Source organism: Vombatus ursinus, unplaced genomic scaffold, assembly GCF_900497805.2.
Source record: "Vombatus ursinus unplaced genomic scaffold, bare-nosed wombat genome assembly UNPS02000577.1, whole genome shotgun sequence".
Classification (NCBI taxonomy): domain Eukaryota; kingdom Metazoa; phylum Chordata; class Mammalia; order Diprotodontia; family Vombatidae; genus Vombatus; species Vombatus ursinus.
In genome coordinates this window covers 12542194-12557750 of record NW_020940355.1, presented here as the reverse complement: position 1 = coordinate 12557750, position 15557 = coordinate 12542194, and the positions used below count along the sequence as shown (strand labels likewise).

General features: G+C 40.4%; 1 protein-coding gene across 1 annotated transcript in view; it reads left to right on the top strand.

Moving 5' to 3' along the window:
• Positions 1 to 15557, top strand: part of PHACTR1 (phosphatase and actin regulator 1) — a 242340-nt gene that overhangs the window by 211967 nt on the left and 14816 nt on the right. Inside the window, exons 8-9 of the mRNA XM_027877093.1 lie at positions 3960 to 4015; positions 12120 to 12181. Coding sequence (XP_027732894.1) covers positions 3960 to 4015; positions 12120 to 12181 — 118 coding nt within the window. The remainder of the gene's footprint in view (positions 1 to 3959; positions 4016 to 12119; positions 12182 to 15557) is intronic.

Genomic DNA, 15557 nt, shown 5'->3' with positions numbered 1-15557 from the left:
TCCCCCAAACATATCCTGTGCCCAATATCCAGGGTAGTCTCCTCCCTCCCCACTGCAATTGCTATCCCAGCTCTCGGCCCATATTGCTGTGTATAATCTCCTTCATGCAACCACACCCAGCATCCCAATGTAGTAGTACTTCCCTTCTGGTGCCACCTTCGTCCCATCCCCTATGGCAGCAGGCTCCAGATGCATTCTCTTTCCTTGAAAAATTGTCCTCTGAACCACCAAAATTCACCCCCTCTTCTCAATTAAACTTTAAATTGGAAATCCTAAAAATTAAAGGTGAGATTAATAAAATTTAGTGAAAAAATCATTGAATTAATAGGTAATTGAATTACTAAATAAAACTGGGAGTTGGTTTTATGAAAAAAAATCAAATAGATAAACAAATTTGATTTTAAAATTTGATTTAAAAAAAAGAAGGAAGTAAACCAAATCACTAGTATCAAAAATGAAAAGGGTGAATATACCCCACAACTGGTTTATATACCAAATGAAAGAATCCCTCATTAGAGCTCTCTACCTTCCCAACTATGCACCTTTGCTTGTACCATTCCCTGGACCAGAAACACTCTCCCCCCATCACCACCCTCACCCCTCACTCTTCCTTCCACAGTCTCTGCTTGTTGAATTCCTAGCCATCCTTTGAGACTGAGCTCAAATGCCCTTCTAACACCCTTTCTGCTTCCCCTACTCTCATCCTTCCCTTTAGATACAGTCCTTTCATAGAGCTCATATAGCACTTGATAGCTCTCTTGTTGACTGATCTAATATGTTCCATTTTGTGCTGTAATCTTTTCTGCAACAATGTCTAATTTGGTCTTTGTATTCCTCCTAGCACCTTGAGCAGTGTTTTGTCCATAGTACTTAATTATGTGTTGTCTGAGTTCCATTCACTCAATCACTAGTACAGCCCAAACCATCCAAACTGAGAGTAAACAAGCCAAGTTCATATTTTAAATTCCATTTGAAAAAGAAAACCCACTTATGGTGAATGACACTGAGTAGCATTTAGAGCAGGAAGCAGGTGATTTTCCAGATTGATTTTAATGTGAATCGTTTAGCATTGGTTTATACTGAGCAGGCACCATCTGATTTATGGAAATCATTTCCTCACTATTAATGGTATTAATCAGACAAGCCTGTGTAATCAACAGTACCATTACTTTGAGACCAAGGGAGGGGGGATTCCTCACTTCTTCTGGACATCGTGAAGAAACAAGTGGAGAATAGGACTATAAAACGTTTTCCTTAAGAATGCCTTGCTCGTGACACGAAATTTCTTGATGGAGGCAGCTCCAACTAGCTTGCAAATTGTTAAATTTGCAGTGTGAGCATATACACCTCAGTAATCACTAAACACTGCAAATCAGGGCTTGATTTATTGTTTTGTTGATTGTCTAGGTTTGAGAAAGTGATGAAGAAAATGTTAATGATGCAGATTAAATTTGAAGTGTGTCCTTCCTTGCATTTTTTCAAACATTCACCAGCGGACCCCAAGTTGTACCCTACTGTCACCTATGGGTAGATAAGTGATTCTATGCCCCTCCTATCCCTATTCCTAGCAAAGTGAGTCCTAAAATAAAATAATAAAAAGATCACCACAGAAAGGAGTTGTGGTAATGGAATCACAGTAAGATGTTTGGCACAGGCCAAAAATGGATTGCTCCTCACACCCTTCTCTATGTACCACCCAGAACCATGGATGATTTCAGTTGCTTAAAGAATGTGCAAAGAGTAGGAGTTGTTTTAATAGAGGTAGGATCCCTGGAGCTCTCCCTTCATAAATCTGGAATCTCTGCCCATTACCAAGAACTATCCCAGGTATAGCTGTATGTATATTATACTACATACATATGTACATATGTAATATGTATGTATGTACATACATGTATATATATCAAATGAGGTAATGTATTGAAGCATTCAGCAAACCTTAAAATTCTATATAAATATGAGCTGTTATTTTAATGTTCAGCATCATTTGAACCATTAGTCATTACAGAGAAAGACGTATTTGTGTTTTAAATAAAACTAGTTGGGGGGAGGAGGAAAAGAAATCTTCAAAGTTGGGCTAGGGGAATGGAGCCAGGATTAAAAACTAGAGAAGGGAATAGACAAGAATCCCAAACAAAAAATCAAGAAATGTGGGTCCTAAGCACAATGTTTCTACTCCATTGCCTTGATTTTAGTGCAGAATCCTAATATTTTAGAGATAGAAGGGCTTTTGTCCCTTCCAGCTTCCAGTTTTACAGATGAGGAAAACAAAGGCCCAGAGAAGCCAGTGGCTAACAATTTGCAGGTGTCGCAACCTTTATAATCAGCATTTTTTTGGTTGTGTTTAACCCAAACCCTTTCTCTTAAACCTATCCTTTGCTTTTCTCCTCAGCATCTGTGAATCAGGTGATCATGGCTTAACGTCACTAAAACTGAGAGCAATGATTATTACCAGAGAAGTAAGAATAGACATAGCTGAAGATCCTTCAGCATATTAAAGATCTATGACTTCATCAGTGTGGGTAGATATACCCTCCACCAAGTGCAGATAGCATTCCCTTCCTTGCCTTCCTTGACAGTCTCCATGGGTTTCAGTGGTTTAAAAGTCAACATATCATCTGTTCCCAACACCCCGACTACAAGTCTCTCTGAACGTAGGGAGTCTTCAAATGACAAGCATCCAGGCAATTGCTGTGCCTAAATTTGCAGTCTTTCCTGTTTGATAAGACCTGTTCACCTGTCCACACTGGCTTGTCCCCTGGGATAGCCTCTAGGTGCTTATTCTGGGGCATCAGATAGAGATGGAGATATTGATAGAAATTTTTAGAAATCATCAGGCCTTGAAGTTTCTCACTGCACAGAGCCCCAATCTAACAATCTCTCCAGGAGTGGAAGTTGGTAACCAGTAGGAGTTAACAGCGTTTGTGTGTCGAGAATTCCATTAATTACAACACATCACTAAATCACAATGGAATACTCTGGGAAGCCTGGCATTCCTTCCAGAACTTTCTCCTCGCAAACACTTCATCACAAAGGGCAGTGGAGAATTCTTGATAATTGCAGGCTGATTTCATAATCACTAAAACCTTCAGAAAATACAAGCCTCTCTGTTAATACCCACTTGCACTGTGTTAAGTGTTATCATTCCTGGACCTTTTTATAAGAATGAAAGTATGTGGTTACCTCTTTGGGTACCATTCATATTTCCCATTCCAGTCACTGATACTCATATTCTTATGTGTAGGTTTTTCTTCCTACTCTTCTTCCTGCTGGCTTGAGGTCATGCCACCCTATGGCCCTTGGTGATGTTTTATTTGCTAAGGCAAAAAAAAAAAAAATAAAGTATGTGCCTGGCACAAGAGTGTCATTTCTGATCCTATTCATTTTGTCATTTCATAGTCTAATAAAGCATTGATGGTGGTGGGGTGGAGACCAGAAGAAGAAGAAGGCCTATTGTACTAAGTAGTTCAGACATGCCCCATTAAGTCTCCATTGACTGGGGATTTCTTTATGTTTCAACTGGGACTGAGAAAACTGGGCACAGGCCTCAAAATTGACTACATCATCGAGAGGGAGAAAAGAAGTCATAGTCCTGGTTGGGAAGTCAGCAGTGAGAGGAAGCAAATTCTGTGAAGACATGTGTCCAGTCTAAGTTTCACTTAACTTGCCTAGAAGGCAGAGAGGGTGGGGGCAGGGAGCAGGGAAGGAGGGGCTAATGAAAAGAGGAAGGAGGAGGGTCAGCTTTACCATGACACAACACACTGTGTCTTTCCTGGGGTTTGAAATAGAGGAACTGAGAAGAAAAGTGTCCTCGGGGAGATTCAGCCCTTCAGAACACATGATGGACCAAGCTCGTCCTCCACTCCCCCTGTTTCATGTGTGGAGAACGGTCAGTGAAGAATAGCGATTTGAGAAGGATGTGATATGGTCCAAAAACTTTTCCTGGATTTTTTCCGCAGGCGACTGAGCCAGAGGCCAACTGCTGAGGAGTTGGAGCAAAGAAACATTCTGAAACGTAAGTGACTTCTAAGAATCTCTGGTCTTTGGAGGGTGTTGTAGCCACTTTACACACACACATACACACACACACACACACACACACACACACACACACACTCTTCTGGGTACAGCTCTGACTAGGCAAGACCAGTAGTGAAGAGTATTCTTAAAAATTAAGGGAACATCTACTATGATGTGGACACCAAAGACAAATTCCCAGTAAACACAACAAGTCAGCAGTGGCTGTCCTCACTTAAACCTTACAAAATGTGGACATCATCTTATCACAATCATTTTAATTTTGGTCTTATGGCCAGAAGTGCCATGTAAAACAGAGGAGAAAAATACATCATCAGCAAAAGAGTTTTGTTTTTTAGAGGGCCACTTTGAAAAAATCAGTAATCGACTAAAAGGAAATCAGAGAACAATATTGATTACCAAGATAAGGGAACCACCAGCAGAAGAGCTGGGAGAGAGTAAAGTTTGTCAAAACTTTGATAGAAATGAAGTCGGTCATCCTTTTGACCATTAAAATTGGAGCCTAAGAAAGTATTACCAAATGTGTTCCAAAGTACTTATTCTGTTTCTTAAAATTCCTACAACTTGGTTATGATATTCCTGCTTGATGCTGAACCTCAGGAATAGCCCTACTTTCTCTGTAATAGTGGATTTTAAAAATAAATAAGCCCTTTAGTTCAAGAAAAGAAATATGTGGAGATTTATTGGGAACAGTCATTTAATATTAAAATGTTTTTTAAAAGACATACTGCTAAAAATAAAGGAGACAGTTGCTTCATGAAACCCAATAGCCTTTATTATGGTAGTGCATAGGAAACATTTAGAAAAACAAAATTTATTTCTGCCTCCACCCTCCCCAACGCCAACTGCTGCCAATCTCTTTGTCATAATAGCTATCTCAATTCACCTTACTCTCTCTTTCTATGTGATTATATTTGTGAATCTTTCTCTGTCTCTCCAAATATATATAGTATGTATTTGTGCATATGTATATACACATATACATGTATATATACATAGATACATAGATAAATGTATGAATGTGTGTAAATAGTATATATACACATATACACGTGCAGAATACCATATGGACGTACAGCATACATGTACATGTGATAGTAACTAGGACTATACATGTATACATGTGTGTATGTCTGTATATATGTGTGTATATATGCATTTATCTGAATTTGTGTTTCCATGCATATAAAGAACACCAAAACTGGAAACTCCATCTATGACTGCAAATCAACAATTCATTTGTTATTTATATTCTTAGAGAGTTTCTGTGGGCACTGAGAAGTTAAATGACTTGTCTATGATACCATAGTTAGTAACTGGTCTCAGAGGCTGGGCTCAGACCCGGGTCTGTCTTTCTGAGTCCAAGGTTCATTATCTATCCAAGGTTCCTGATGCTTCTCATGTAGATATGAGGCAAGTTGCCCCAGGAAATTTATTTATATATATATACATATATATATATATATGTATATGTGTGTGTATGTGTATATATGTATTATGTATTGTGTGTTTATGTGTGTGTACATGTTTATATGTATAAATGCACATATGCATATATACGTTTATAAGTACATGTTGTATGGACATATATGTATAGATATATAGGTATTGACATGTGCAAAATATGTATGTATATCAATATTGATTGCTAAAGAACTACCTCATGGGTCAGAAAGTAGAGTAAATGAACTTTTTGTAGTTTTGCTATTACTGATCTTTCTCATACATTTTAATTTTTTCTCTAGGAAAGAAAAAAATGCACACTTCTACATATATGAGTATGTGTATATATGTTACCTCCAATTTTAATAACTGGGAGTTCACCCTCTCGTTAACATTGCAATTTCTTTGATTTTACTTTTTCTGTAAAGCTCCTTATTAGTGTAATGAAATAACTTGGTCAGTCCCAAGTTCCTTGAGGCATGGAAAGATGAGAGGACAGTCTAGTATCAAGATTTTTCAAGCTAATTCTATCCCAAAGCATCATTCTTATGTTTTCTATCTTCACCCCCCCTTCCACAGGGTTTCTCCTCACCACCCCTTGCCTCCCCCTCAGTCAGAGTTTATTCTGAAGATGCATCCAGTGCCTGCCACACTGCAAGGGAGTTGCTTCTATTTTCCTGAGTATTCAAGAGTCCCCTTAGAAAGTTTCTTTCTGAATGGGAAATTAGAAGGCAGGAGGTAAAAGCAGTATTTCCTACGAGAGAACTGAAATCTTTTCTATGTGATTTTCATTGTCAGGGGGAAAATTCCATTGAGATGGTTTCGAGCTCTTCAGCTCCCGTCTGATCTTCTCTGATCCATTATATACTTGTCATTGTGAAAACTGGAGATAGGAAAAGACAGAAAAAAATAAACCTGCTTGAGGTCTCCTGTTTATCTCAGAAATCAAACAGCCACAAATATAAGCAAGCCACCTTTATTATATCCCATTTCTTCTTCTCCCTTGGCCCCAAGAAGCACCAAATCTCAAGGCCATGTTCATCTTTTGAAGCACAGTTTGAGATTTCAGAGTTTGCGGTAAAAATGGTGTCCCTATAATAAGGCTTTCCCAACTGGGCCTAGCCAAGCACCATAGAGTCAGAACTGGGAGAGATCTCTGAGGCCATGAAGGGCAAACATCTCAGTTTATAGATAAGGAACCTACAGCCCTTGGGCTGTGATGTGAAGGGTCGTGCCAAAGTCATGGAAGTATTATCAGAGACAGGATTTAAACTTTGGCCCTCTATCCCTGGAGACAGTTCTCTTTCACCATCACCACACTACCTCTGAGCAAACTGAAATAACCTTCATGGAAATGCTTACTTTCCACATGACAACAATAATAACTCTTGGCATTTATACAGCAAGTTAAGATTTACAAAGTATTATCTCACTCGACCCTCACAGGCCTGTGAGGTAAAGCATGACAGATTGTTATCCCCATTTTACAGATAAAAAAACTGAGGCTGGCTGATGTGACGTGACTTGCCCAGAGTTACACATAATTAGGATGTGTCTCAGGTAGAATTCAAATCCTGGTGTTCCTGACTGCAAGTCCAGCAGTCTGATAGGCATTCTGTTTCAGAAGCAGTGATAAGGCTGTCTAGGAAATGGGATGAAAATCCCACAGCACCCTCCCCCCCAATTCCCAGCTTGACAGCCAGTCAGCCATGTCGAGGAAGTACACTGAGGTTAAGTGACTTGTCTGTGGTACCGCAATTAGTAACTGGTCTCAGATCCAGGCCTGTCTTCCTTATTCCAGGGCTCATTACCTATCTGAGACATTTCTTACCTAGACTGCTAGCCTGGCAGGCTGGGATGTGGGTGGCATCCATTCCTGAAGCAGGCAGAGATTTAGCTATAGACTGAGGAAATCTGGGGTTGAGAAAAAAGGAGGCTTGTTTAAACTATTTTTTCCCTGTTCCCTGCTCCACAGCTCAGAGTGTCCTTCCCCCCAAAAGCCCTGCTACTTCAAGCCATGCCTGACGAAATTCAAGTCTTGGTCCTTTAGCCATTTTCTAAAATCCAGAGTTTTTCTAAAACTCACCCCAAACCATGAAGGACAAAATTCTGGCAGACTTTTTTTAATTGATCATTTTTTAGAAATTCTAGAGAATTCTAGCTCCTTCAGATAGATTTTGTGGTTCTTATTGTGTGCTTTGGATCTTCTTAGGCCATTCAGTAAAGGAGAAAAGGAATTGGATTGTAGTACCCAGAGTACGGGGTTTGAGCACTGATCCTGGCAACTATATTAATTGTGTGACCTTAAAGACAGTTAGTACATGGAGTATCCTGCCTAAGGTCAGGAAGACTCATCTACCTGAGTTCAAATTTGGCCTCAGACACTTCCTAGCTATGTGACCCTAGGTAAGTCACTTAAACTTGCTTGCCTCAGTTTCCTCATCTGTAAAATGAGCCAGAGAAGGAAGTGACAAACTGCTCCAGTATCTCTGCCAAGAAAAGCACAAATGGGATCACAGAGAGTTAGACACAACTGGAAAAAAAAAAAAGCAACTAAACATCAGCAACTTAGGAAACACCGCTATATTTCTCTGAGTCTGTTTCCTCATCTATAAAATGGCAGTAATAATACTTATACTGCCATTGTTGTGAGGATTAAACAAGATAGTGCATGTACACAAAGCACTTCATTAGCCTTAACGCATTCGATAAATGTCGGCTATCGCTATTACGGTAAAAGAGAGGGAGAAAAGAGACAATGATCTGGCAGTAGAGACAGAAATCATAAATTGGAACTTCCAGAACTGGATTTAGAATTAGATCTAAATTTAAATCCTACCTCAGTCATATCCTAGCTATGTAAACTTAGCCAAATCAATTGATCTTTCTCTGTACCCCAGTTTCCTCATCTGTAAAATGAGAGAATTGGACTAGATGGCCTCTAGGGTCTCTTCCAGTTCTCAATCTGTGAACCCTGGACGAGCAACAACCTTTCTGAGCCTCAGTTTCCTTATTTAGAAAATGAAGCGAATCATACCGTAGACCAGTCTTGCCAGGACTGTTACGATGACCAAATGAGACAATCAGTGAGTGTGAAGCACTCAGCAAATCGTCGTTGTTGTTGTTCGGTCATTTCAGTCACGTCTGATTCTTCCTGACCCCATTTGGGGTTATCTCCTTCTGCAGCTCATTTTACAAATGAGGAAACCAAGGCAAACAGGGTGAAGCGACTTGCCTAGGGTCACTCAGCTAATAAGTGTCTGAGGCCAGATTTGAACTCAGGTCTTCTTGACTCCAGGCCCGGCACTCTTTCTACTATACCACCTGACTGCCCTCGCAAACCTTTAAGAGACATATAAATAATGACTAGGCCCAACCTGCTCAGTGACAAACCCCCTTCTACTTCTTGTACAGCAACATCCTAGGTATATGAGCACATAATGAACACTATTAACTGACACTGACCACAGTAGTGAGGTCATTGACCCTCCCTATGACAACTCCTGTATTTATTACATTCCTCCTGTTTAGAAAGTGCTTTTATCTCCAGAGGAGGCTTTAGGCAGTCTAGGTTTTCATTTCAGGAGCTTTGTTAGTGGGCCAGCTAAGATTCCCAAGCCCACCATGCTGTTCATGGAATGTATGCCCCATGGCTTCTGGGCACTGGTCAATGGCAATCAGAGGGAGTTCACTTCCGACCTGAGGTTTGTCCCATATAATCATCTGCAAGGTTAGTCAGTCTTCAGCAAAAATGCAAGGTTGGGTGAAGGCAGTGTGGTGTATTAAAAAAAAAATGCTACTGGCCTAGACATCAGGAGACCTGAGTCCTGTCTTACCTGTGCTCTCTTCAGCAAGTCACTTGACCTCTTTCTCACTCATAAGATGAGAGGACTGGACAAGATTATCTTTAAGGTATCCAGCATTCTGTGCTTCTTTGAACTTTGACTTTGGCTGTGACCTATCACCTCTACACCCAGGAATCCAGGGGCCCAGTGCTCTTGTGTTTCTGCCATGTCTTTTCAAGAAGGTCTCTCTCTTCCCATTCCAAACCCCCAACACCTCTGGGGACACACCATCCATGCCTGACATCTTAGAAGGTCGGAGTGCTACGAGTTTCCCCTTCAGTCCTTCTTCCTCACTCAGAATTTCTCTCTCCAGTGTCTCACCTTTCATGGCCACTCCTGCCTTGTGAAGTAACCCTAATTTCCAACACAATAATTTATATGTCATAAATTATGTTAATGATTTAGTAGTGGCTTAATGTATTTTCTTTCCAAGAGGTATATTACATTTTGAAAGGTGACTCATAGGAAATAATCTTTAAACCCTATATAATCCCTAAAAATGGTAATTTTCAATATTGTATCAGGCTAGTGAGAAAAAATCTTTTTGGTAATCATTAGGTTTGGTCAAAATTTTTTTTTGGGGGGGGAAGTATATAGCCTTTTGATGACATTCCTCAAATCACATCATGTAGGCAACCAACTTCTTACTCTGCTTTCACATAAGATTGGCTTTGATCAGGGAATTGTCCCTTCACTGTGAGTTGAATCTAATCTATGTAAATGTCATTGGTAAGCGTGGCAGCCTGGCTCTATTCCTGGTTTCACTTTCTAACTTTGTTACCTTGACCAAGCCAGTTTGGAACAGTAGACAGTGGATTAGGGTCAAAGGAACTGGGTTCAAATCTTAGGTCTACTGTTCACTGTGACATGTATATCCTTAGGCAAATGACTTAACCTCCCTGTGCAGCAGTTTCCTCCTCATCTGTGAAATAGATTTTGTACTAGGTAATCTCTGATTTCTCTCTCTCTCTCTCTCTCTCTTTCTCTCTCTGTCTCTGTCTCTCTGTCTCTCTGTTGCTATCTCTCTGTCTCTGCCTGTCTCTCTCTCTATCTCTCTGTCTCTGTCTCTCTCTCTCTCTATATATATATATAATATATATATATGTACAACACACACACATATATTCAACATATTTATTGTTGTTTGTTTTCAGTCTTGTCCAACTCTTCATGGCCCCATTTGGAGTTTTCTTGGCAAAGATACTGGAGTGATTTGCCATTTCCTTCTCCATCTCATTTTCAGAGAAGGAAACTGAGGCCAACAGGGTTAAGTGACTTGCCCAGGGTCACACAGCTAGTCAGTGCGTGAGGCCAATCTTGAACTCAGGTCTTCCTGACTCGAGGTCCAGCACTGGATCTACCTAGGTGCCCAATTTTCCATATGCAAATGAGAAAAGATAAGCATCTTTTGTTTTTGCTCCCTCTCAGAAGTTCAGTCAATCAAAACTTCTTTAAAATGTTTCCCTGTGCCACTATTAACTGTTTGATATCCTATAAGCAAGAAGCAATCTGTCAAATCAACAAGCACTTATTAAATGCCTGCTATATGCTGGGTCCTCTGAGGCATTGTCCCATTATTTCTGTATCTCAGTGTGGGAATACCAAATGATCATAGAATCTTAGTGCTAGAACTGGAAGGGGGCTCAGAAATCATCTAATACAACCTCTTCCTTTCACAAGTGAGAAGACTGAGGCCCCAGGAGTTAAGTGACTTGCCCAAGTTCATACTGAAGTAGAATTTGAATCCAGGTCTTCTGATTTTAGAGCCAGTGCTCTTTCCACTGTTCTGCATTGACTTCTAGGATAGGATGATTTAGTAAGGGCCTTCAGTGAACCAGAGAGAAGGCTTGTTGCCCTCCAAGCCTGAGCTTTCTTTCCTCAACCATCTTGCATCTGGTTCTTAAAAAATGAGCGATTAATCCTTCTACCTCACTAACCCTACAGTAGCACATTCGTGAATTAATTTCCTGAGCCCTCGGGGCTCGCATATGAGACTTCATATGAGACTGCAAATAGCCACATGCTGCTGCATACATCCATTTAACAGCCCAGACCCAGAAACACCACATTGGTTATCTGGATAATTCTAAGGGTTTATTCAGGGAATTTCTGAAAGTAGAAGTTTCTGGGATTTCTCCTGTCTGACCTCCACTGAGGTCTTAGCGTCAGTTTTAGCTTTTTTGCTTTTTTTTGTAGCAGGTGGTCCCCTTTAGGTACCCTCAATTTTGTCCCCATGCTGAGTTAGGGGAAAGATGCATATCATAATGAGCCCTAGGCTTGTCTCTGTGAGGCAGATGAACCTGTAAGTTGTAGCTTACTCTGAATGGGTTGTCTGGGCAATGAGGCAAACCAGCAGCCACATTGGAGGAAGAAAACTATATCCTGTTTCATTCCCAAAGCCTTTTCAAAAGTTTTCCATGCGTTTCTTGTAACATCACGATTGTTTTCATCCTCTGATAGCCAGGCTAACACGCTTACTCATCGCGTGGGGACTGGTGACCAAAAGAAATAAAGAAACCACAATTAGAAGTTTAATAATTACTGTTTAGACCATGCTGAATGAGCACACACAATTTGGAAAGCTTTCCTAACGTATATGACGAAAGAAAGGCAAAAGACCAGAAGAGACTAGAGGCAGGGGCCATTCTATTCTCAGAAGGACTTTTTCGTGGAATGTGAAGTACCCTGTAAGAGTAGTGTATAAGAAGTAAATACGTAAATAAAAACTTCGATGATGCACCTCTATTTTGGCCACTGACAAGAAATCAAAAGAATCTTGTGTATCTCTTCCAGCTCGGAATGAACAAGAAGAGCAAGAAGAGAAGCGAGAGATCAAGAGGCGGCTAACCCGAAAGGTGAGAGGGGACTGACTGATAATCCTGGAGGACTTGATTGGAGACGCCAGGCCACCCCTTTCCTCCCTTTGTGTGGCCTTGGTGTTGCTTCAGTGGTCATTTGGTGGCCATTTTCCATCAGCAACCTGCAATGCAACCTCAATGCCATTAGCGAGGGGTAGCCCTGACTTCTGGTTAGACCCTGCACCCAACTTTTTAGGTTAGTCATTCTGAGTCCCCTGGACAGGGTGACATTCCCTGTCTATTTTATTCTCAATTAAAGTCAATTTTTTAAAATCTATTATTAAATTTTCAACACACTGTCATGACCCCTTAACCCTATATGGTAGGGGTCTCTCAAAACTACCAATCTAGACAGAAAACTGAATTCTCCAGTAATCAGAGAATGGATTTCTCCATTCTTACGATATGTTTCTTGTCCTTCTGATAAATGCACTTAGGTTGCCATCCAGACTGAATTATTCAAAGAATGCAATACTGAGATTATTCAGTCAAAGGAAGGAGTTTCAAAAGCCCCAATTTAAATCAATTGGTCAAAAAAAAACTGGTTTTTAAATCACTCAGTTCAAAAGTTTGGCAACTGAAGTATTACAATGCCTGTAAAAATATAAGTGCTAATTATAAAACCTCTTAAAACCATCAGAGTGACCTCTTTAACAATAGGACCCTTCACTGAGTTATTCTGGGTTAGTTCTTTGGTGATATTGACAAGAGTAATGAATCTATGAGACACTGAAGAAGACAGAAAACCACATTCATAGAGGACAGAATGCCAGACTTGGAGTCAGGAAGACCAGAGTTCAAATCCTTTCTTAGTCACTTAGTTATGACCCTGAGCAAATCACTTAACCTCTTTCCGCCTCAGTTTCCCTATCTGTAAGATGAGGATAATTATAGCCCCTGCCTTATGGGGTTGTTATGAGGATAAAATGAGATTGTAAACCTTGAAATGCCATATAAATGGCACCTATTTTTATTATTATTATTAAACACAACATCCTTAGCTTCTTATAGTCTGCATTTTCAGAGAACCAATATCCAAACCGTGGAGACAACAGATCCTTTAAAATTAATAAATATTTATTAGTGGATCTTTACTTTTATCCATTAGTTATACAAATAAGTCAATTTAGGGAACCTGTGAAAATCATCCTTACTAAAAAATTATGATTTGTGTTTACAAATCTCACCTTCCTAAGTGCTCTTCCAAACATATGGTGCCACCACAGCATTCCCCAAAGATCAAGTGACTTGCTCAGCATCACAAGTGTGGAAAGACCTTTAAACAGGGCCTCAATCCTTTAAATTCTCACCGTTGTTTTGGAGATCAACCATAGCCAGATTGAAGACTTTGGAAACAGTTGCCATCACCACGTAGTATAGACTGCAGTTCCCTGTCCCATGAGTCTAGAGAACACTACCTTGTTGGAGAGGCAGTGTAGCCTATAGTGCAAAGAAAGCCGAGCCTAGATTCAGGGGACCTGGGTTTGAATCAACCAGCTCAGCTCTAACCCCATGACCCTGGGCTGTAGGCTACCTGGTAGATCTCATTCATAAAAAGGAGATTATCAATCCAGTGAAGCCCAAAGGACTTTGGGCAAGTCATTTAACCTTTTGAAGATTCAGATTCCTGATCATTAAAATGAAGATGATAATATTTCTACTCCTTGCCTCATAAAAGCCATGGGAGGGAAGTATTTTGCAAAAACAGTTAAAGCATTAACCAAGCATAAACTATCTCCATCAAGGGGCTTGGACATATTCCCCTGGGTTCTCTATACCCCTTCCTTGGCCTTTGTAGCAAATAAAACAAATTGGCTTATGTCTGTAAAAGGAACAGCCTAACAGCTTACTTGAAATGATTGAAAATAACTAGTTGCTCCCCTAAGATACCCCAAAAAATTTAGGAACTCAGAAGAAGTTTTAAAATTTAAAAGTCATGATTGATTAGACATACCAATTCCTTAAAATTTCAAGTTTGTTTGAAAGAGTGAAGTAAGCTTTACACAACTTTACAGAGTCTCAGGTCAAACACCTAAGCAATAACTTGTCCTTGTCAGGGCCAATGGTGATGAATTTTTCATGGTGCATCAGGCAAATCCAAAAGAAAACAACCCTAAAAAGCAATAATAGTTGGGTCATTTTCTCAGGTACCTAAAGCAAGATTTAAAACCCACTCCCAACTTCCCAAAGGAAATCACTTCCTGCATCGTCATTTCCTTTTTAGCCACCCTCAATGGTTATCAGTCTGCTGCCTGAGAACTAAATTGTGGGTGCCTGCCTGAGTGAAGGGACAACTTTGTGCAGTGTGGTATGACAGAGGGAAGCATGAGAAGGCAGCTTCCCTGAATATAGTGTGGTCACATATCTCTATTTGCAGCCCCAAATTGCGAGAGGCTGAGCTGAGGTGAGGAAGTTGATGAGCAGGGTGGGGATTATATATTGCTTCCTGTCCCATAATTCTATTTCTTTTGAGCCCTTATCACAGACAAGCCAGATGCTGGTCTTTCTACTGCTACTAGACACGTTCCTCCTAGCCCTTTCCTTTCCTCAATAAATCACCTCCACTTAATTTTATAATAAATTCTGTAAGACAGGAAAGCAAATGATATAGTACCTGGCAGGCTTTTTAGTAGCAGTGGTAGCTGCGTCCATCGTAACATTCCTACTCAGTAAGGTAGATTTTTAGTTTGGTTGTGTCCAGAGAGCAAACCTAGAGAGAATAGTGGTCCTTTCTTTCCTCCTTTCTCCCTGCCTTAGTTTTGACTTTTAGAAACTAGCAACTCTTTGGTCTCAATGAATTTCCTGGCTTTGGGGGGTGTGAAATTATATATTTTTATTATAAAAGCCCACAAGTTGAAAGAAACTGCTACCTATTCCCACCCGATGGCCTACTTCAAACCACCACCGCTCCCCACAGACCTGAGCTTGGAGAAGAATCAGATTCCCTCAGATGACACAGAGCATAACTATGGACACATCTTCCCTCCCACATGTCCTCTCCCCAAGTCCCCCTTGCCCCTAGCCTAACACCATGTATATAGCCAACTGCAAACACACAGTTGTGTCTCCCAAGTCCTCATTCAGGCCCAGCAGAAAGATTCGGTCTTAATAATGATGGATTTTTGTATCCATTTATTACAAGGGCTCCACACAGCAAGACGCTTTGCTCTGGCTTTTATTTGACCTAAGGGCAGAGATCCCACTCCCCATCATTAGCTTTTAAACTGAGTTGGCTGTTCATGCCAAAAAGCCTGCAACAAACAGCTCAGTGGAATGCAGCATTTTGGATTGCAGGGCAGTGGGACATTGAAAGCCTTACTAATTCCATAAATGCCAAGAGAGCTACACTTACTTGCAGCCCCGATGGCGATAG